Genomic DNA, 23,218 nt, shown 5'->3' on the forward strand with positions numbered 1-23,218 from the left:
GGTGACATGATAGTGTTCCAATATCTCAGGGGCTGCCACAAAGAAGAGGGAGTCAAGCTATTCTCCAAAGCGCCTGAAGGCAGGACAAGAAGCAAAGGATGGAAACTAACCAGATAAACAACCTAGAACTTGCTAAGCACATTGATTTGTGCTTAGATTGTAAGCCGCCCTGAGTCTTCGGAGAAGGGCGGGATATAAATGGGATTACATAAATAAATAAATAAATAAATAAACTAAGGAGAAATTTCCTGACAGTTACAACAATTAATCAGTGGAACAACCTGCCTCCAGAAGCGGTGAATGCTCCAACACTGCAAGTTTTTAAGAAGAGACTGGACAGCCATTTGTCTGAAATAGTAGGGTTTCCTGCCTGAGAAAGGGGTTGGACAAGAAGACCTCCAAGGTCCCTTCCAACCCCGTTATTCTATTCTATTCTACCTGATACAGTTGCATCTTTCTACCTAATGTTGGGGACGCCCCATTTATTCGCCAAATCACGTGAAAGATCTGGCTGGATTAACATGAGACATCTGTTCCCATTTCGTCCACCATGCTCTACCCATTTAGCCTACATCACAGAAATCAGTAAAACTGACTCGTCTAAATTACCATGGATAAACTTCCCTACGACGTGAAGACCTCCAGGGAAGCAATTCCACGCCTGGCCTGAAGAGGGAGGAAAAACGCAAGGCGACCTCTCACCGGACAATGGGTGGGGCGGATGTCTGCTCTGCGTCGGCGAATGTTGACAGTCTGAAAGACCCGGCCACAGTAAGGCGGAGGGCTGGGGGAGGAATCTTTCCCCACTTCGGCTTAAATTGAGGGTTGGGGGGGGAGGGGAATCAGTGAGCCGATAAAGCGGTTGACGTTTAGCGACGTCCCGCTTTTTAAAGCTCCCTCTGCAGCAGAATGAGGAGGCGGAGATACTATTCAGAGTAGGGAGGAAGAGGGGCGCCTTTGGGAACGGTCAGTGGCCCCTCCCCATTTTAAGAACAAGCCTAACGCGATCCTAAAAGATGAGTCCCATAAAGACAAACGTGTAAGGCAGGGGTCTTCAAACTTGGCCCTTTTATGACTTGTGGACTTCAACTCCCAGAATTCCTCAGCCAGGCATGCTGGCTGAGGAATTCTGGGAGTTGAAGTCCACAATTCATAAAAGGGCCAAGTTTGAAGACCCCTGGTGTAAGGGTTGTGCCTTCATTCTGTGTTAGGGAGGAGGGTGTGGGAGGGTATCGGTTGGGCCGTGAAAATACACTATAGGAGAGCCCGTGTTTAAGCTCATGTCAACATCGAGAGATTTCATGGCTGCTTGGCTGTGCTTCTGTTTCATCAACGCACTATAACAACCTTCAAGCCTTGAGGCTGACAGTGATGGTGGGAAGTTCAGGTTTGTTTCCTGACTAGAAAAGATAGTTGAAAACCAACGTTTGCTTTCCCATCACCCGCTTTCAATCTTTTTCTGGCCCAAGGTTGATTTTTCTATTGAAAGCATTCGTGACGGCCTGGGTTTATTAGCAGATGAAGGTTTTGGAGCATCTCTGATCTGGTTGCAAATATGTGATGCTGCCAAGCACCCAAATCACCATCCTACGATTGCAGGGATGCTGGGACAGTTATAAGTCATTTTTTTCAGCGCTGTCATAGCTTTCAGTGATCACTAAAAGAATGATTATTAAGCAAGTACTACCTTTAAACCTAAACTATAATAGGCTTCTGTTCTACTGATGTAAAAAAAATGGTTTCTCAAGATAATCTCTACCAACCCTAGGAAATCTGAAATTTATTACATATAAAAAAAGCAGTTGAAAGTTAGTTTTCTGGGACTGCTGAAAGCATTTTTCAATCTATAATGTCTTATCTTAGCATGGATGGAGGAAATAGCTTTGAGGAGGTTTTTTCTGCTATCTTTTGGTTAAGCAAACTTGAAATTGCCACAATCCATTCCTCCTTTTTGTCTAATTTTGAAGGATAATATCCCATTATCAGTATGGCAGATGACAATGAAGAATTGCCAGCAGAGGAAGATCTACCGGTATCAGAGGAAAATTTAGAACAGCTGAACATGGGGAGCCCACCTGAGCGGAGTGGTCATGTGGCTGTTACTGATGGAAAATGCATGTTTATTTGGGGCGGATATAAGGTGAGAGAAAAAGAGCTCTAGGCTTCTTATTGAATGCAACATTAGAAAAAAATGGAGGTGGAGTCATGTTGTCATGCCCAGAAGGGCAGTGTGATCATGCTTCATTGATAAAAGGTACAAGATATCCTAGGTGGATTTTGGTAATGTGCAAATTGGTGCAGTCCCTGTGGCATGCTGATGTAGAAATACATTTCAAATGTATTTATTTTTAAACTCAATTTTAAATTGCTTCAGTCTTCTAAACTAAGAGGCATCCAACCATTTTGTGCCATTTGCATTTGATAAGCATTCCCTTCATCATTTCACTGAAGTTTGTCTTGGCTAAATTGTTATAAACTATATTTTGATCTGTTGAGATTAAAATAAAAAGGCAGGTATAAATTATTTGAGGGAATAGGATTGGCATTTCACAAAGAGGCATTGCTACCTTTGAGCCCGGGAATGGTATGCTTCTCAATATATATTCAAGGGAGATGGATAGTAATCTTTGTGCTGTAGCATAAAAAGTCTGGGATGCTTCTCCATTGCTATATTTTATTAAGCAAAAATGTCTTCTTTCTTCCTTCCTAATTAAGAATGCTCAAGTGAGGGGCATTTATGACTTCTATCTGCCCAGAGATGAAATCTGGATCTATAACATGGAAACTGAACGATGGTAAGGCACTTGAATGACTTCCATGGATATCCTTCACCCCTTCTGTTAGAGGATGGAAATGTGTAGACAATTTTTTTGTCATGTCTAGCAGCATGCAATTACTGATTTTTAGAAGCAGTCAGACAAAGGTTTTACAAGACTCATGACAGTTGCTATTCGAGCTAGCTCTGGGTAGGAACTGCAGGGATTCAGTTGCAAAATGGGTGTGAGAAAGGAAGGATATCCACAGCAAAGGCCAGGGAAAAATAGAAGCTTTGCTGCTGGAAACCTACTTGAAACAATAACAGATTTTTTCTTTCATTGTTTCAATTCAATTTTATACATAAAGTCTTTAATTTAAAAAATACAGGTAGTCCTCGACTTACAATTGAGTCCAAAATTTCTGTTGCTAAGCAAGACAGCTGTTAAGTGAATTTTGCCTCATTTTATGACCTTTCTTGTCACAACTGTAAGTGATTCACTGCAGTTCTTGCTAACAAAGTTGTTAAGTGAAACTGGTTTCCCATTGACTTTGCTTGTCAGAAGGTGGCAGAAGCTTCAGTTTAGAAGGACACTGCAACCGTCATAAATGTGAGTCAGTTTCCAAGCATCTGAATTTTGATCATGGGACCACAGGGATGCTGCAACTGTTGTAAGTGTGAAAAATGGTCATAAGTCACTTTTCCCAGTGCCATTGTAACTTAGGACAGTCACTAAATGAACTGTTATAAGTCGAGGACTGCCTGTATCTCCTCCCATTGCTTATCGAGTTTAATGTTTTATCAAAAAAGATTTTTTGAGGCTTTCCTTTCAGATTCCTTAGTGGGGAGTGGGCACGCAGGCATGTGCATGCACACACAGACACAGACACGCCAGGATGAAACCCAAGAGCAACACCTGCAGTCAGTCAGCTGCAACTGAAAGCATGTTTAAGTACAGCTTCGAACTGATTTATACAACTGTAGCAAGGAAGGAGCTGCACATGCTCTCTGGGGAGAGTATTCCATCCAGCCTGGATTTTATAGGAGAAGGGCTGCCATCTCAGCCAGAGTCTGCAGATTCAAGAGGGAGGGGATCTTTCACCAGACCCTTGCTCAGTGAAGAAACCAGATGGGCAGATTCAGTTTATTTATTTTTATTTATTTTTATTACATTTATATCCCGCCCTTCTCCGAAGTCTCAGGGCGGCTTACAAGCTTAGCAGTAGCCTTCATTCTATGTATATGCCTGCTTATTAGGGCTTTCGCCCCCCCCCCAAGCGGCATTATTACAAAGTCAGCTTAATTGCCCCCAACAATCTGGGTCCTCATTTTACCTACCTCGGAAGGATGGAAGGCTGAGTCAACCTTGAGCCTGGTGGGATGCGAACCTGCACAGTTCTCACAAGGTTATTGCCTGATGGATTTGCTTAAGGCCCTTTGTGGCTTGATCGCAAGGGACCCAAGGACTCCTTCAGCACACTTTTTTTAGCCAGGTGTACTTGCTATACAAAGAGGTCTGTGGCAGAGAGCATCTTTATAGTGCCATAGCTGTGGAATTCACTTCTCCAGGAAGTTTGCTTGGAACCTAGCTTTTAATATTAGAAATACTTTTCCCCCCGAGTGTTTTAGGTCTGTTTAAAACCAACCTAATTATACTTTGCTTATGCTGTACTTATTCTACGTCTGTTGCATTTGAATTTTAAAATAATGTGATTTCTGTTCAAATGGCATCCTGAAAAATAACATTGTTCCCGAGGCACCCATAGCAAAAAAAAAAAATTAGCTGTGGCAAAGGGCCTGCATTTTGGGGAAAGCAGGCGCTGCTGGGGAAGATTAGCTTCTAATCAGTATATGCTGAATAAGCAGTGTATCAAATTGACTGCCAATGTTGTGAAAGACAGCTAAGCATTGAAGATACAAGTTTTCTTGTCTGATTCAAGCTCTCTTTTTGCCCCTGCCATCTTAGGACAAAACACAGAACCACAGGAGATGTGCCTCCATCTATGTCAGGAAGCTGTGCTGTCTGCATGGACAGGGTTTTGTATCTGTTTGGAGGGCACCATGATTGTGGCAACACAAATAAGGTCAGTGACTGGGAATGTCCCAAACTCTGATCCATTTGGGGATTTTCTATTTTTCTTCTTAATTTGCAAGATGGGTGACCATAGAAATCAGTTAAATACATAGATTGTTGATATGCTTCCTACTCCGCTTGTGGACTCTAGGGAGTTACGTTCATAAAAACACAATAATCAATAGTTCTCAGAAGCGCTGGGGCCTGCTGTCTTCATAGTTAAAAATTTTCCATTCCAAAGAGCTCAATTCTCACTTCTTCTCTGAACGTTAATAGGGTGGGAGCTATCTTGACCTCCCTAAGAAGCAAGCTACTCCAGAGTCGGGGTTTTGCCACCAAGGAGACTGTCCTTCTGAGCCCCACTCCATTAACCTTTCAGGGTGGGAGCCTACAAAGGTCCCTCCCATTAGCATGTATTAGATGAGCAGATTGCACCTGGACTAGGTAGTTTCAAAGACATCGCAAACCCAAGCCATAAAGGCTTTAGAAATGGGGAATTTGCTGCTCCACTGTGACAATAAATCTCTGTTGAAAGAAGCAAAAAAGGCTGTGAATAAGAGTGTGTTGTGTCCATTTTGATATGTGGAAGAGAGAGAGAGATGGATGTGTCTGGAGAAATGTAAGCTGAATTCAATGAGCATGTAGAGAGTTGATATGACAACTTAGTGATGTGTCTCACCCACTGAGACTGTCCCACCCCACCTGTGCCAGCAGAGCAGGCATGGTGCAGGCCCCATCCATTAAGGAATTATGGCTGGTGCAGTCCAGGAGGAAGGCATTCTTTGCTATGGCCCCTGCCCTTTGGAACATCTTGCCCACTCTGGTGAAGTTGGCTCCCATCATTCTGCCCTTCCACAGGAGCCTGAAGATCTGGCTCTGCCAGATGACCTCCATGGGGAAACATCACATTGCTGAATTAAGAGGCAATCCCAATGCATCCTGTTCTCTCCCTCCCCATATTTTAACTGTATCTTGATTGGGATTTCTATTTATTTATTTGTTAGGTTTTTTATGTTTTAATGATGGAAGCCCCCCAGAGTCATTTGCTATGGCAAATAAATTCAATAAATAAATAAAATAATCCCAGAGAGATGAGACTTCCTTTGTGCCATGGAATTGCAAATCCAAAATCTGTTTCTTTGCAGTTCTATATGCTAAACTCCAGATCAAATGATGGAGTGTTGCAGTGGGTCAGAGTGGACTGCCAGGGTATTCCTCCATCATCAAAAGACAAGCTCGGAGTATGGGTTTATAGAAATAAGTAAGCAACTATAAACTATTCTAAGTATCCAATATTTTTCTTGGAATCAATTGTGTGATATATTCTGCTATTTATAGTAAAAAAAATCAGAAAAATGAACTTTTATATTACAGGGCTGAAATTGATTTGCTTCATTTCCCCCTGTTCATTCTTTTGTTTTGATCATTTTATATATAACAATTTCTAAGTGGTGGCTTCAGGGTTGGGTTCTAATGCTCACATAAAAATAAAAATCAATACGACTTACCAATATTTGAGAATAATTTAAAATGTGGGAGTTATTAAGAAGAAACAATAATATAAAACTACATTAATTGAAAATATCAGTGCAAATTGAAATCACCCGACATTGCATGAGGTTCATTTCACTTGGAGAATTAATCTAAACTGCTAAGAATTTCTCATATCCAAAAAGGCAACGTATAATTATATCCTGCCCAATTTCCGTTTTAGAAGCAGTTTATGAAAATTAAAAAGACTATTGTGATCTTGAACATCTTTTTTAAAATATGTAAAAAAATCTGAAGAACTGCATTTGAAATATCCTTCCCTAGTCTTGTATGTGTGTTGTACTGCAACTTCCATAAACCCCAGTAATAATACTAACAATTATAAACAGTAACTTATCAAACGAATTTGGTGAAGATAAAATCATTTAATCTCATGGCTGTTCATTTGGCTTCCCTTCCCTACTCCCTTTGTTTATTCACAAAGCATTGTGCCTCTGTACAAAAATGGTTCCTCTACCTGATTTAAATGCAAAATCTCTACTGAATATAAAGGATTATAAGTACAGGAATCTATCATGATAGTTTATGGTTGTGATTGATTTTTTTCCCTCATATCTTTTTGAACAGACTTATATTCTTTGGTGGCTATGGCTATTGTCCTGATGTGGAGCAGATTGGAACCTTTGAGTTTGATGAAACCTCTTTTTGGGTAATTGATTTTACTTTTCTGAGCTGGAATTCTTTTATGGAAAGTTGGAATTCAACCAAGACCCAGCCCAGATGTGCTTCTTTTTACCATCTTTGTGTTCATGAAATTATTTGGAAAGGATTAAACCTCAATAAATAAAAGCAGGCTTTGTTTGTAAGTCAGCTTGCTGCCTATGTCTTTAAGAAAAGGGGCCCATAAGGTTCTAACTGTAACAGGAAGGCCAAACGTATCCCCAAAGGATTTTGCACAGGAATTGTTTAGAATTTAATCTTTGCTAAAATGAAAGACTCGAAAGGCTTTGAGAAATTGCCGCCTGCATTGTTGCCTTCCTAGTCCTAACTTCAGTAAATAAGAAAAAATGGTCATCTAAGACTATAATTTATTCAAGAATTCTATCCATAAAAGCAAATTCAGTTTTGTTTCATTTGGGGGAATTATCTTAATCTGTCTAGAACTGTTGATATGCAATGAGACAGTGTGTCCTTCCACTTCTTGTGAGAGACAGCTAAATGATGATTAAAAAGATCTGTGATTTTGAAAACCAAATTGCTACCATAGTAGGCCAAATGTTTGAAAACCCACAAAATTGCAAAAAAAGACCGAAATGTACTCCCATTCAATACTTTTCATTTAGCTTGTCCTCCTTTCTGCCCAGCCGGAAAAGTCAAGGAAAAGGAATGATTTAAAAATAATTGTAGCCGTGCCGCTTTAGCTAGAAATGTTGGAAATGTTTAGCTGTAGAAACGATTTTATAACTTTGCGTCTCTTTTTTGGCTCTAGAATTCAGGTCTTCCTAGAGGGTGGAATAATCACGTACATGTCCTAGATACGGAGACCTTTACTTGGAGCCAGCCTGTGACCACGGTAACCCTCAAATGAATTTCTCTGTGGCAGCTTAAAGCTGCCATTCCCCTAACGTGGATAACCTGGGCTGTAATCTTTCTATTGGTGCATATTTAAAGTGCTCCAATAGTGAGGTAATTAACAATAGCAATCCTAGTTCAAAGTCTTACTTTTGCCTCTAGTAGGTTTTTTCAGCAATGCTTTGTCAATCCTAGCCCCCACCCCCCACCCCACTCCGGGTCTGTTTTTTTTGTTATTGTGTTGTTGTTAACTACAAAAAGAGTACAATCAGCTGTCTTATATCTCAGGGCTACTGCAGGGATAAGACTATGTTGTATGTGGAAGAGAGATTTTTCTTCTAGGGGGCTAGGAAACAAAGGGGAGACAGACACAAATTGGACCAGGAAACAGTACACTTCTACATACAGGTAGTTGTTGACTTACAACTATAATGGAGCTTCCCCATTACAACTTTAAGTCACAACAGTCATAAAACAGGTCATCCTGTGACTGTTCGAATTTGCAACCTTTTTTGCAGTGGTCGTTAAGGGAGTCACCATGGCCAATTAAGTTAATCCGCTGTTGTTAAGCAAACCCTTTGTTCGCTGTGGGGGCATTTTTGCCCCACACTGAAATAATCTTCAGTTTTCTGTAAAACGTCATAAATCGCCATCACATACCGCAGGACACTGCAAACGGTTATAAATATGGGCTGGTTGCTGAGTGTCCCAAATGCTGTCAGATTACCACAAGAGAGGGGGCAGCCATCAGAGCTTTAGAACCGGGTTGTAAGTACCTTTTGGGAGGTCCACCATAACTTTGAATGATGAGTAAGCAACCAGTCCCAAATCAAGGATTACCTGTAACTTCTCTAACCGAGCATTCTCCAGTTGGGGTGAACTAAATGACCATTGGCCACTTTCAGGATGGATGGTAGAAGTTTTAGTTCCAGATACGTTGAGAGCATCAGATTGGAGAAAACTGATTCTAAAGAGCACATTTGAGACAATGGTGGTATGTTCCATTTTCTCAATTGCCTTCAGAATAATATTTTCTGGTATTCTCCTCCCAGGGTAAATCTCCCTCACCCCGAGCAGCCCACGCTTGTGCTACGGTTGGAAACAGAGGATATGTCTTTGGAGGCAGATACCGAGTGAGTAGAAATGCAGAAGGGAGGTACAGTTTCCTCTCGGAGGACCCACTGCACTAAATCCATATCTCTCCCTCTCTTCTCAGGAGTCTAGGATGAATGATCTTTATTTTCTTAATCTGGAAACGTGGGAATGGCAAGAGATGTAAGTAGGTCTTCCCTTCCCTTCATGATTGTGCTTCTTTCCAACATTTAATTTAATTAATTTCACAAAATTTATATCCTGCCCTTCTAGATAATTTCTAACGTTTTGGCCATTTCTCACATTAGATTTTGGGGGATGAAAGTTGTGACCTTTCCAGGGAAATATTTTCTGCACTATTTTCTTGAAAATGGTTCCAGGATTATATTTGCAGCATTGCACTTAGTATTAGATCATCTCCTTTTCTCACGGTGCTAGGAAAATGTAGCGCAAGTCACTAAAGGGGATTCTTTGCACGTGAATCGCAGCATACAGACTTTTCTTCAAAAACCAAACTACATGGTTCACCAGAAATCTCTTTGGGTCTCAAGAATTTCCACAATCTAAGGTGTTCCTCACCTTTATCTCGACAGATTTCTCTCTCTCTCAATCTATGGATCTCTACAAAGTTCTTCATTTTTATCTACCGCTTGTAAAGAGTTTACAATTTTGTCTACAGAGGTTCTCTGTCATCCAGATCATGATTGTCCCAAAGTTCTTTTTTTTTTTAAGGCAACTGGATTTTCAGATTTTTTTAAGACATTTTGTTAGAACTGAAGAAGCTTCTTGGATAAGAAGTAAAATGTCTTAAAGAAAAATCAGAAAGTCCAGTTGCCCTTCAAAAGCACCTTTGAGACAGTTTACAATTTTACACCCAGGGTAGACATTTCTGCCCCTGTGAGCCTTGGTTTTCTTAATTGGTGTGTTCTTCCCCCCTCATAGAGTTGTGCAGGGCACTTGCCCTGTTGGACGATCTTGGCATTCTTTAACTACCATTTCCTCAGATCATCTCTTCCTCTTTGGTGGCTTCACAACGGACAAGCAGCCACTCAGTAAGTAAATTTTGGAAGCGTAGTTTCTGAGATTATTGGTTTTCTGGGGAAGGATCCTTAATCCTGTGCCCTGGATTTATTTTTGCTTCCATCTGATAATTTCATAAGCCCCTTTAAATTAGTGGTAGTACAATCCAACAAATGTGTGTAGAATGTTTGTTCGTCGCCATCTCCCACTTCACAGAGTTAACTTTTGTTTATACAGGTAGTCCTCAATTTGCAACTGCAACTGAGCCCAAAACTTATGTTGCTAAGGGAGACCTTTGTTAAGTGGATTTTTCCCTATTTTACGGCTTTTCTCGCCATCGTTGTTAAAGTGAATCATTGCAGTTGTTAAGCTAGTAACCTGGCTGTTAAGTGAATCTGGCTTCCCCATTGACTTTGCTTGTTAGAATGTTGCAAAAAAAAAAAAAAGATCACATGAGCCCTTAGCACTGCAACCGTCATAAATATGAGCCAGTTGCCAAGCATCCAAATTTTGATCATGTGACCACGGGGATGCTGCAACGGTTGTAAGCGTGAAGTCACTTTCTTCAATGCCGTTGTAACTTTAAACAGTCACTAAACAAACTATTGTAAGTCAAGGACCTCCTATATTTTATAATGCTAAGAAGGGCATAACAGGCTCTAGTCGTGTAATAGATGCTTGGTATGAATCTTGGCATCTTGTTGGGTATCAGACCAGGCTCAAGGTTGACTCAGCCTTCCATCCTTCCGAGGTAGGTAAAATGAGGACCCAGATTGTTGGGGGCAATTAAGCTGACTTTGTAATAATGCCGCTTGGGGGGGGTGAAAGCCCTAATAAGCAGGCATATACATAGAATGAAGGCTACTGCTAAGCTTGTAAGCCACCCTGAGTCTTCGGAGAAGGGTGGGATATAAATGGAATTAAAATAAATAAAATAAATAAATCATTCTGTTTTTCTCCAATTACATTGATTATAGTACATTTATAAAATAGGGCCTGGAAATAGCTGTACCATTTCATGGTAATTTCTTTGCCAAGGAAGATTCCAAATTCTTTAAGAAATAAAATTAATGAGTTTTTTTTAAATGTACCATAAAGAATATAGTTCTATGGGATATCTGTAGTTGGCCTTCAAATATGTAGCCCTTGAGCCCTGTGCTAGCCGGGATACGGTAGGTCTTTCCCTGAGAGCCCAGAGCCTCAGGTGATGCTTCTAAATTTGTACTTTGGACCATGTTGTGACCAACCTAGCTCTTTTGGGCAGCACTGAAAAGGCGCCTTCTCATTTAAAGTCTCCTTGCATTGCAGGTGATGCCTGGATCTATTGCATCAGTAAAAATGAATGGATACAGTTTGAACACAACTATTTAGAGAAACCCCGGTAAGACAGCAGCGCAAGAACTGTACTGCATTTCTACATCTACATTTCTACATATCTTAAAGTTGGCAAGTTTGAAAAACACTGCAATATATTAACCATCAGGGGGGAAAAAAGTTTTGTTGGTTTAATCTCTCTTTTATTTTTGACGCCCTGAGCAGTATCTTTTACTGGACAACTGGGAAGAGAATGATTGAGAATATTAAGCTTTTTCCCCCATTTCTGTTTTCAAACTCCGTACTACTGTCAAATGCAAGAAAAGTAAAAAAAAAGAATATTGTGAAGCTGTTATGGCATGCTGCTGCAAAAATATCAAATTTTGTATTTCTTGGTTTTATCACCTGAGAGTGGAATGTTAGAAACTATAGAAAAATGGAATCGAATACAGTAAATTCCAGTTGCTGTCATTGTACACTTGTTGTTGTTGTTGATATACTTCTCCCCATACTTAGCTTGGAGTTTGTAACTGAAGCTGTAGTTACTGCTGTGATTTGTGAATAGTCTCACACACCCCTGTGCCCTTGACTTCTTTACGTTTGTCCTGTTGCGTTCTCAGTGTGCAAATGTTCTGTTTACAGACTCTGGCACACGGCCTGTGCAAGTGATGAGGGAGAAGTGATCGTCTTTGGGGGCTGTGCCAGCAATTTACTTGCCCATCACAAAGCAGTAAGTTCTTTTTTCAGGTCTAGGTGGCTTCTTCAGTTCGCTGGCTTTGACTGTGTGTAGAGAGCAAAGTTTTTACTAAGGGATCTCTGTTCTCTTTATTGTAGCTTGAGTTTCTCAAGCATGAAATTTCATGATTGCTTTGTTTGTTTGTTTTCAGGCACATAGTAATGAGATACTTGTGTTCTCTCTTCAACCCAAATCCCTGGCAAGGTATTTTTCATGCACTTTAAGCTGCTCTTTCCGTTGATGACTATGCAAAATGAGAATTTGGGGATATAAATCTGGCGTGATGAGAACAATAATAAATGTTCTATTTGTTTTGGTAGGAAGCTAACAGATCTCTTGAGAAAAAGTCTAGCCTAGGCCAGTTTCCTCAAACTTGTCTTCTACAAGTGCATGAAGCAAGACCATTGAGTAGATATTGTATTTTTCTATTCAGCCTAAGATTAGTTGTGTCTGCTGCCTCAAAAAACCTATTGAAAAGGGCACAAGGCAGGGGTGTCCGTTATCACCTCTATTATTTGTTTTAACATTGGAGATATTATTGATTAAAATACGGGATTCGGGAAAAATTAAGGGAATTCAAATAAGAGATCAGGATTACAGATTGAGAGCGTTTGCAGATGATCTGGTTGTTACGGTGACCCAGCCAGAAAAGTCTGTTGTAGGACTGATGGAGATAATTATGCAATATGGGAAAGTTTCTCGATTCAAGGTTAATACACAAAAAACTAAAATGCTGTCCAAGAACATGACAGCATCACAAAAGGCTGTTTTAGAAGGGTTAACTGGATTTGAAATTGTTAAAAGGGTTAAATATTTGGGGGTATATTTGTCACCCTCAAATGCAAAGTTATATAAAAATAATTATGAAAAGTTATGGGGAAAAGTTCAAAAAGAATTGGATAGCTGGAAAAAATTACAATTGTCTTTATTGGGAAGAATTGCAGCAGTGAAAATGAATGTTTTGCCGAAATTTCTATTTTTATTTCAAATGATACCTATTCTTAAAAAGGACTCAAACTTGGAGGAATAGCAAAAGGGTATTAATAAATTTGTTTGGGCAGGGAAAAGGCCACGAGTTAAATTTAAGATTATGCAGGACACGCGTGAAAGAGGTGGCCTCAAGATTTTATTTATTTATTTATTTAGTTATATTTATATACCGCCCTATTCCCTGAGGACTCAACTTTAAATTATACTATGAAGCTGCTGCCCTGTCAGCGATAAGTGATTGGATTAATTTAACACAAGGAAGATTATTAAATCTTGAAGGTCATGATTTGTTATTTGGTTGGCATGCATATTTATTGTATGATAAGAAGGTGGATAATGTGTTTAAGGTGCATATTTTAAGACATGCTCTGTTGCGAGTTTGGAAAAAGTATAGACATAAGTTAAATTATAAGATCCCTTTATGGGCAATACCGAAACATGCAATAGAAAATATAAATGTTGGGTTTAAACATGATAGGACTACATATAAGGAAATTTTAAGTTTGGAAAGGAATGTATGGCATTTGAAGCCGTATAATTTTTTACGAGGAGAAAAGATTGTTCAAACCTGGTTTCAGTATGGGCAACTACAGGCCAGGTGGAAAGAAGATCAGAAAATTGGTTTTTCAATGACTGATGAAAATTTGGTAAAGCAAATTAGAAATCAGGGTCAAGCACATATCAAACGGATATATCTTGCATTGATAGAAATTGATTCAGAGACAGAACTTGTTAAAGATTGCATGATAAAGTGGGCTCAGAATATTCAAGAAGTTATTACAATGGATACTTGGGAAAAGATTTGGGTGAGAAATGTAAAATTTACGCAAGCCCAAAATTTAAGAGAGAATTTTTATAAAATGTTTTATAGATGGCATTTAGATCCCAAAAAATTAGCAAGTATGTATCCGAACTATCAGCCTAAATGTTGGAGATGTGGTGGTGAAGATGCAACGTATTTTCATATATGGTGGACCTGTAAAAAGGTTAAAGCTTTTTGGATCAAAATTTGGTGGAATATGCAGAAGATATTTAAGAGAAAGATAAAGTTTTCTCCGCAATTCTTCTTACTGGGTATTATTACTGATACTACTGTTGTGGACATTAAATTGATGTTGAATTTAATTACGGCAGCAAGACTTTTAATAGGGCAATATTGGAAGAAGGAAGAACTGCCGACTATAGAAGAATGGACTCTAAAAGTTTCCAACTTGGCGGAAATGGCAAAGATTTCGGCATATTTGAAAGACCATTCGCAACAGAGATATATTGTGGAGTGGAAAAAATGGATTGATTACATCCAGAATAAATATGGGACTAAAAAGTTTCATTTAGCATTTGAATAAGTATTGATGTGATATTTATATGGCTTGTAGTCACTTTACAAGAGTTAAAGTGCGGTAGATTTAATAACTCATTGTTGTTAGCATATGTTAGATTATGATTGTTTCTACTTTTATACCTTGTATTTAGCTCTGGGAAGTCGGGGAGGGGGGAAGGGGAGGGGGGGAGGGTTGGGAAGGGGGGGGAGGGTTGGGAGGGGTTGTTTTGTTAAAGATAAAATGTATTGAAAAACCTTTCAATAAAAAAAACCTTTAGTGTTCATCAAATACAACAAAATACAATAGAAATGGATAGTTGTCCATCATGTTCTTGATCACACCTGGCCCTATATCTGTATGCCATTAAGTAGGAACAGGGGGAAAAAACAGTGGTCTAAAATTTTAAGTTTCTTTTTCATCTTCTCCCCTCCAGATTGTGCCTAGAGGCTGTTATGTGCTTTAAAGAGACCCTGGCCAGTTCCTGGCACTGCCTTCCCAAGCACCTGCTCCACAGACTCAACCAGCACTTTGGTAGTAACAACACATCTGGATCATAGGGAGAACCTTCACTGGTTATGCTCTATATAGATGGCCCTTCTATAAAAAGATGTAATAATTTTACCATCCCTGAATGACAAAATGAAATTTGTATAAAATGTTCCTGTGTTGTAATTAGTGACTACGTTGTTTTGATGTCTTTTGATTGCATGTGAATAGCTTAGAAAGAGAACCTATTTTTGTGTAAGATTTGGTTGCAATAAATGTATTATTTAATGCAATTGTGGAGAGGCTCACTATTTCTCCTACACTGGTGCTGGACCAGAAGCCCTGTGTAAGGTCGCATTTCATGCCATAAAGTACAAGCTCGTATTTATTAAATCTAGGGTCAGGGATCTGCAACACGGCATTGCCTTACATGCAAAATTAACAGTTTGCCCCACAATTGATTCTTTCTATTATTCCTGATTTCTGAGAAAGGGTAAATATATCATTTTGGTATCCAGTGCCTCCAATACCAAGAGGCATATTCTGGAATGGGACATGCGGAGAATGGTGGTTAAAGTTTCTAATCACAATGGAAAGTATGGCACCTAAGCCAATAATTAATTATTTCCTTTTAAACCTGTATCAAATGCATCATCCTGTTTCATGCCAAATTTTTTAAATTATCCGGACCGTCTTCTAATAGGGGGGGTCCCCGCCTTTGTTCCGCAGACCTGTGCTGCGACTATGCGAATGAAGCCCCAGCCATGCACATGCAGGCAGCGTGTGAAACCGTGCCCCCCTGGTCCGTAGAAAAATTGCTGTCTCCAAAACCAGTCCCCGGCAGCCAAAAGGCCATCTTTATTAAAGATGATCATCTAAAGACAATATAGCAAAAGAAGATGCAGTGAAAAAAAATCAGTTCTATGTTGTAGTAAAAGAGTACAAATATAAAATCTGACATGGAGCCCAATTGGTCACAAAAATCAAGGGTTGTACGAGGCTTGATCATAAGCACTTTCCAATATAAACCCATTTTCTAGGAAGAAGCTGAAGTTACTTTAAGACACGGGAGGGAGGAAAAGCACAGCAATTAAGGAATTGTAATCATTTGATCAGTAGTGGATTTTATTAACAAAACAGAAAGGTGCTCCAGTGATGATGTATCTATCGCTCCTGTAAATTGGGCAACACAATCCAAAGGTGCAAGCTTGTGAAGTTGTATGTAGTTCGTATCATTTCTTTTTCAAATGTTGGAGATTAGGAGCTGACACCTTCACTTTGCCTGGAATATTTCTGGATAGGTCAGTATCCTATGCAAAAAAAAAATCACATGTCCATCTTGATTAGGTATATCCTTACAGTACTGTTAGTCATCTTTCTACCAATAGGAAAGCCAGGTGCTAAAACAAGCAGCAAATACCAGGCAAACTATTTTTGTAGTTGACAAAATTCTTTTTAAGGAACTTACAACTGTAGGCCCATTGACCTACGAAACTCTTCTTAATCTGGAAGGATACTGTAGATTTCCTAATCCATAAAGAGGAATATTTAAATATAGCTCTACTGTTGATCTCAAATGAAGAGCTTCGGAGTGCTCCTAGTAGAACATGAGATCCGGTTAATTTTCTAAGACAGGTAGGATCTCTTCCTTATCACTAATTCCAATTGTAGTTTTCAAAAACAACCTTATATAACTGGAAAATCGTTTTTTCCCCCATGAAGACACTTCTTAGCTGAAACTGTATTCTCAGTTAGGAGGGATGGGCTACTTTTACCAGCCCGCCAATCACCCGCACCCCCAATGTTTTCGCCAAAATATTATTTATTACCTAGAGGTCTAAATTTGTGTCATTGGACTTCAGAGTTACCACTTTGCAATTCATCCCCTATTTTTCAACTTTAAAAAGACAACATTCTATGTATTCCAGTTTCACATGGAGTTTACAACTGATTTTTCTTTATTGTTTCCACAACACGACGGTGGCGGTGCTGCTGCTTCGTTTGCCTTGTTCCGGCCTTCGACGGTGATGGCGACGACGGCGTTTTCGGGGCTTGCTGGCCCGTTCCATCGGCAGCGATATGGCGGTGGTCGGTGCTTTTCCATCTGGTCTGCGATGGCCGTAGCAGCTCCGGTGGACTGCCAATTACTAACTCTCCATCTGCCTCCCTATTCCCCTTTGGACAGGGACGGACCTGGGTGCAAGCCGCAGTGGGAGAGCGGCCTGTTTTCACATCGGCACTCCCATAGAGGTGGGAGCTCTATGGGTTATGCCCCACCCAGGGTGTACATTCTGGACCATCCCCCTGGTTCAGACTCTCGACCTGTCGTGGGAGGACGGGTTGGGGTCTGCCCCCGGGAGCATCCAACCGGGTGGCAGTAGGTTGGTCGATGGCCCAATGTTTCACTTCCTTCCTTTAGAACCTCCTACTGGACTTTTCCATTATGGGACTGCCTTATCTGGACTTGTTGGACTTATGTATAGATACTCCAGCACGGACTTGCTCGCCCTCAGGGGTGCCCCCCTCTCCTGGGTGCGTCCCGCCTTTTTTGCCACTCCCAGTCTCAATGAAGGGCCCAATTATTGGGACCCTGAGAGATGGCCGGGTAAGGTCAGGGGCTCTCGATCCAAATTTAATAGGAGGCCCCTGGTTACTTTTTTAGTTAAATTTTTTAGGGGGTTAGGGAGAGGGGCGGGGGGTAATGGTTGTTTGACTATGGGGGGTGGCCATACAACCATGGTGCAGGCCAGGCCTGGGTCTGACTGCGTTCGGGGGGAGCGGGGTGTGGTTACATCTGGGGCTCAGGAGCGGGTCGTGGGATTACCGATTCCCACGACACTGGGGTATGGCAGCAGGTGTATGGACAGAGGGCCGTATCGTTACCGGGAGGGCCGTCCCCGCTGTTTACAAGCGGTGAGGCGCTCCGACCCTCTGTTTCTTCCCCGAGGTGCCGGGAGCGAGGATGCGCAGCCTCCTGAGCTCCGGCTGGTGTACCTGAATGCCAGGTCCGTGGTTAATAAGGCTCCCCTTGTGCGGGATTTGGTGGAGGGTGAGCATGCGGACCTGGCTTGTATTACCGAAACCTGGTTGGGCCCAGAGGGTGGGGTCCCTTTGGTTGATCTTTGCCCACCAGGTTTCCGAGCGTTACACCGGCCCCGGGCTCAAGGTAGGGGCGGGGGAGTGGCGGTAGTTATCAGGGAGACCTTATGTCCGCGGGAGACCACCGTCCCTCAGATAGTCGGGTGTGAGTCTCTCTTTTTGAGGTTTGGTTCGGGGGCGCAGTTGGGCTTGCTGCTGGTGTACGTTTCGCCTAGTCACACAGCGGCAGCCCTGCCTGAGCTACTCGATGTCCTCTCCGGTTTGGTGATTGAGTTCCCCAAACTTTTAGTTTTGGGTGACTTCAATCTACCATCCCTGGGAGGGTCATCTGAGTTGGCTCGGGAGTTCATGGCTTCCATGACGGCCATGGACCTGACGCAGGTAATTTCTGAACCAACTCATGAGGGAGGCCACACCCTGGACCTAGTTTTTTTATCTGGACGATGGTTGGATGATCTTGGTGGGGGCTCTCCATTTATCATGCCCCTGTCATGGACGGATCATCACCTCCTGCGGCTGGTCTTCCGTTTTACCACCCCCCGCCGTGGGGATATGGAACCAATTAGATGGTACCGCCCCAGGCGCTTAATGGACCCCGATGGGTTCCAGGCAGCGCTGGGATCCCCACCTGCTTCCGTCGCTCACAACTCAGCGGATGCCTTAGTGGAAGCCTGGGAAAGGGCAGCCACTGAGGCACTGGACCGAGTTGTACCCTTGCGGCCCCTGACCCGGTGCAGATCCCAACGAGCTCCATGGTTCTCCGCGGAGCTCCGGGAGATGAAGCGTCGGAAACGGGGCCTAGAGAGCTGCTGGAGGTCCAGCCGATCCGAATCCGACCGATTGCGGTTAAGAACCTATATTAGGTCTTATCTCGCAGCGATGAGGACGGCGAGGTGTAATTACTTCTCTGCCCTCATCGCGTCCGCAGATAATCGCCCGGCCGCCCTGTTTAGGGTGACCCGCTCCCTCCTTAATCAGGAGGTGAGGGAGGAACCCTTGCAGGGTCGTGCCGAGGAGTTTGGTCAACATCTGCTGGATAAAATCGCTCAGATTCGGACCGGTCTGGACTCCAACCGGGCAGAGTCTGACGATCAGGACACGGGCGGTCTTGTCAATGTTATCTGGGAGGAGTTTGATTCTGTGACCCCTGATGAAGTGGACAGGATTATGGGGAGGCTGAGCTCCACCACATGTTTATTGGACCCGTGCCCTTCCTGGCTGGTTTATGCAGCTAGGGAGAGGACACGAGGCTGGTTCCAGGCGGTGATATCTGCTTCTTTGAGTGAGGGTAATTTCCCCGCCGTCTTGAAGGAGGCGGTGGTGAGACCTCTCCTCAAGAAGCCTGCCTTGGACCCAGCTGTGTTGAACAACTTTCGTCCAGTCTCCAACCTTCGCTTTCTTGCGAAGGTTGTTGAGAGTGTGGTGGCGCATCAGCTTCCTCTGGTCCTGGATGAAGCGGATTATCTGGATCCGTACCAATCGGGTTTCAGGCCCGGGTACAGCACGGAGACGGCATTGGTCGCTCTGGTGAATGATCTCTGGAGGGCTCGGGATAGGGGATGTTCCTCTGTCCTAGTCCTATTAGACCTCTCAGCGGCTTTCGATACCATCGACCATGGTATCCTGCTGCGGCGTCTCAGGGGATTGGGAGTGGGAGGCACAGTTCTTCGGTGGTTCTCCTCCTATCTCCTGGGACGTTCGCAGTCGGTGTTGGCAGGGGGGCAGAGATCGGCCCCTAGGTCTCTCGTTTGTGGAGTTCCTCAGGGGTCGGTTCTCTCGCCTCTCCTGTTCAACATCTACATGAAACCGCTGGGTGAGATCATTCGTGGTTTTGGAGTTGGGTATCATCAATATGCTGATGATACCCAACTTTTTATTTCTACCCCAAACCACCCCAGTGATGCCCTCGCTGTGATGTCCCGTTGCCTGGAGGCGGTTCGGGTCTGGATGGGGAGGAACAGACTTCAACTCAACCCGGACAAGACTGAGTGGCTGTACATTCCGGCATCCCGGGACATTCAAAATGTTCCATCTCTTTCTATGGGGGGTGAGCTGTTACCCCCCGTGGATAGGGCTCGCAACTTGGGAGTCCTCCTAGATTCACGACTTACTTTGGAAGATCATGTAGCAGCTGTGACTAGGGGGGCTTTCGCCCAGGTTCGCCTGGTGCGCCAGTTGCGGCCCTATCTGGACCGGGATGCCCTGTGTACGGTCACTCATGCGCTCGTGACCTCTCGCCTTGACTACTGTAATGCTCTCTACATGGGGCTTCCCTTGAAGACCACTCGGAGGCTCCAACTGGTACAGAATGCGGCCGCGAGAGTTGTCTTGGGAGTTTCCCGGTACTCCCATGTTACACCTTTGCTCCGCGAGCTACATTGGTTACCAGTTGTCTTCCGGGTGAGGTTCAAGGTCTTAGTGATGGTTTTTAAGTCCCTACATGGCATGGGTCCGGAATACCTCGGGGACCACCTGCTGCCGGCGTCAACTCCCCTCCGCCCTGTGCGTTCCCACAGAGAGGGCCTCCTCAGGGTGCCTCCAGTCAGAGAATGCCGGCTGGTGGCCCCCAGGGGGAGGGCCTTCTCTGTGGGTGCCCCGGCTTTGTGGAATCAACTGCCGGTGGAGCTCCGGATGGCACCGGATCTCCGCTCCTTCCGACGCGGGTTAAAGACCCACCTGTTTGAACAAGCTGGCCTGGCCTGATGGGGAGTTAATTTGGGTTTTAAATATTTGTATATTTTATAGTTTTATCTTGGGCATTAATTTAATTCTATTTTAACTTTTGTAGTTTTGTATTTTTATCATATGCCCTGTTCACCGCCCTGAGTCCCTCGGGAGAAGGGCGGTATAAAAATTTAATAAAACTAAACTAAAACTAAACTTGCTTTAAAAGCAAGTATTGCCTGCTCACGCAAGACCATAGATTAGCACCATCCCTGCAAAAGCAGTTTTTTACCTTCACACTGCGGAAGAGATCCTTCTCCCTCGTAGTTGATTCCTTGGACTGCATGAAATTATGCAAAGCAGTCTTTGCAGCTGTTATGACACAAAACAACATAAGGCAGATAAAATATAAGCAGTTTATCTGTTTTGGGGAACTCTTGCAAACATCCCCATAGGTTTTCTATACCCTCTCAGCTCAGAAGATGGCTATCAGATGCATCTTGAGGGAAAGCAGTTTTCATGTTTTTAAATTATTTTAATGTTTAAGTGGCAAACGGTGAGTAGAAAGACAGAACATTGTACATATGCATATAAATAAAACAGAATTTAAGAGATGTTGCCAACAGGACAATTAGAACAGGAGAGAAAATGTAAAAGCAAATTATTAATGAACAAGCTAAAATAACATTTTCTCCTCAACACTTCAACGACCGTTGGGTCATTATTTCAAAGATACTTCCTTACCAAATTCCTCAATGCTTTCATGGCAAAGTTTGTAAAGTACTTAAAAAGTTCTTAAATTTCAGAAAGATTCAGAGATGTATCTGCCTTGAAAGTAAGCCATCTTGAACTGTATATGGCACAGTCAAACATCAGGAGTTGAACGCAGGAAATGTTTTACGACATTTTGTATTATGTCGTAAAATACTTGATGATGATTTATAAAAATTGTCAAATTTCAACTTCATGGGAGCCACGGGTTCCAGATTTTCGACACAATGCACAAGGCAGCCCATTTGAGGGTACCTTGGGGCCCTACAAACACTTGTTTCACCCATTAAACGTTATGAGAGGATGACAGCTTTAATACTATGCAGATAGGACAAATGGCTGAAAACAATGCAATCAGGAATATATATTACCTTTCCCTTTCTTTTGAGTGCCTGGTGTTAGCTTGACTTTATATCTTTAAAAAAAAGAAATACAAGTACAATGTTTAATAGGAAGGTAACTTTCTCTGGGCAGATATAACTATGCCAATATAGTTGGTGACACTCACTTGTAACCGGCCATGGCAGTGTAAGGTGCACAGACTGGAACAGCAAAGAGGAGGATGTCTTCCTGGTGAGGCTGCCCAGTCAGAGAATCAAACAGAGCCACCCCTTCCTGGATACAGCAAAAGATGAGAATGGTGAAATCATACAAAAGGAGAATGGAGACCGCCCATGGATGCTGCTCTCACTGCAACAGGGCATGCTTATTTTGCAAAGAGGTTTTATTGTCCATCAGTTTTGTAACTGATTGGACTGCAAAGCAGTTATAATGGGGGATTCGTGTCTTTTTGTACTAATTTATCTCACAAACCCAGAAACCCAAACATCAAAGATGGCACGAATGAAATTAGACTTGCCTTCCCTCACACATTCAAACATTTCCATTTTTATCAGCGTTAGATGACGCTCCACAATATTTTTTTGCTAACAGTGAAACATCAGTTGAGGGGCTCTCTACAACTGAACAGGGTCCAGAAATATGGAATTGGCTGCTTAATTCATTTAGTTTTTCTTTAAAGAAATAAGAAGAAGGATGAGGACGAGGATGAGAAAAAGCAGCATCAGCACTTCCTGGCTCTGACATCTTTCACAAAGATGTGCTTGAAGGCACCTGCGCAAGGGCAGTTAGAACTGCAGAAGTCAGAGGAAGTGGGATGGAAGATTTCTTGAGGCTGAGGCCAAACCTTCCTTGCCCTGAAAGTCACACTGACTTTCTCCATTACTGGTTTAGCATTAAAGAAAGACTTTGTAATGATGTCAAAATAGACATACCACCAGCCCCTTTCTACTTGAGATGAGACATTTTTAATTGATCACAGAACATAGATACATTCAGCAGAGAACTGAATACAACTCTGTTCCAATCTCTCAGGGGCTGCCACAAAGAAGAGGGAGTCAAGCTATTCTCCAAAGCGCCTGAAAGCAGGACAAGAAGCAACGGATGGAAACTAACCAAGGAGAGAAGCAACCTAGAACTAAGGAGAAACTTCCTGACAGTTAGAACAATTAACTCAGTGGAACAACTTGTCTCCAGAAGCTGTGAATGCTCCAACACTGGAAGTTTTATTTTTATTTTATTACTGTTTTGTTGTTGTTATATTGATCATCGCACAGTCAGCCAGATGTTCAGACTGGATTTGGCATTTTTGTCTATCTATCGAGTCCTTACCAAGGACCTGGGATAGACAGATGTGGATGTTTGATGATATTACAGATATCGTTGCAGGATGGATGATTATTACTATTATTGTTGTTGTTGTTATTGTTATTATTGTTATTATCTTAAACAAGGTAGGTCCCACCTATCATCAACTGGGGGGAGATGAGGTT

The 23,218-nt window shown here is 42.3% G+C and overlaps 2 protein-coding genes and 1 long non-coding RNA gene across 5 annotated transcripts in view; 2 read left to right on the plus strand and 1 right to left on the minus strand.

Annotated features, from left to right (window-relative positions):
• Positions 1 to 638: 638 nt before the first annotated feature.
• On the plus strand, positions 639 to 15,323 carry KLHDC2 (kelch domain containing 2). 3 transcript variants are annotated; one of them, XM_081318187.1, is made up of 14 exons: positions 639 to 771; positions 1,968 to 2,140; positions 2,716 to 2,795; positions 4,722 to 4,839; positions 5,975 to 6,090; positions 6,948 to 7,029; positions 7,810 to 7,893; positions 8,945 to 9,025; positions 9,109 to 9,167; positions 9,927 to 10,036; positions 11,313 to 11,385; positions 11,961 to 12,048; positions 12,206 to 12,258; positions 14,800 to 15,313. In XM_081318187.1, exons 2-14 carry the CDS (start codon positions 1,988 to 1,990, stop codon positions 14,921 to 14,923), a joined length of 1,221 nt encoding a protein of 406 aa, XP_081174313.1. In that variant the 5' UTR covers positions 639 to 771; positions 1,968 to 1,987; the 3' UTR covers positions 14,924 to 15,313. The 3 variants fall into 3 exon arrangements, with proteins under 3 accessions (XP_081174313.1, XP_081174315.1, XP_081174314.1); XM_081318188.1 differs by lacking the exon at positions 639 to 771 and adding an exon at positions 1,327 to 1,387 and having other exon boundaries at positions 14,800 to 15,314; XM_081318189.1 differs by lacking the exons at positions 11,961 to 12,048; positions 12,206 to 12,258 and having other exon boundaries at positions 14,800 to 15,323.
• Positions 15,324 to 15,681: 358 nt separating this feature from the next.
• Positions 15,682 to 23,218, minus strand: part of NEMF (nuclear export mediator factor) — a 42,719-nt gene continuing 35,182 nt past the window's right edge. The window contains exons 30-33 of the mRNA XM_081318051.1: positions 21,895 to 22,001; positions 21,758 to 21,801; positions 20,908 to 20,987; positions 15,682 to 16,162 (exon numbers count right to left, since the gene is read on the minus strand). Coding sequence (XP_081174177.1) covers positions 16,085 to 16,162; positions 20,908 to 20,987; positions 21,758 to 21,801; positions 21,895 to 22,001 — 309 coding nt within the window. The 3' untranslated portion in view covers positions 15,682 to 16,084. The remainder of the gene's footprint in view (positions 16,163 to 20,907; positions 20,988 to 21,757; positions 21,802 to 21,894; positions 22,002 to 23,218) is intronic.
• On the plus strand, positions 16,172 to 23,135 carry LOC308662595. The gene is made up of 2 exons (XR_014025243.1): positions 16,172 to 17,102; positions 22,761 to 23,135. It is a non-coding gene; the product is annotated as an uncharacterized lncRNA (long non-coding RNA).

This window comes from Vipera berus (genome assembly GCF_964194415.1).
Source record: "Vipera berus genome assembly, chromosome: 1".
NCBI lineage: Eukaryota > Metazoa > Chordata > Lepidosauria > Squamata > Viperidae > Vipera > Vipera berus.

What these genes read in the sequence shown, in the direction of transcription:
- KLHDC2 (XM_081318187.1), top strand. Translation starts at nt 1,988, where the DNA reads ATGGCAGATGACAATGAAGAATTGCCAGCAGAGGAAGATCTACCGGTA. An exon ending in TCTTTGGAGGCAGATACCGA is followed by an intron (nt 9,026 to 9,108) that starts GTGAGTAGAAAT and finishes CTCTCTTCTCAG; the next exon opens with GAGTCTAGGATGAATGATCT. An exon ending in AACGGACAAGCAGCCACTCA is followed by an intron (nt 10,037 to 11,312) that starts GTAAGTAAATTT and finishes CTTGCATTGCAG; the next exon opens with GTGATGCCTGGATCTATTGC.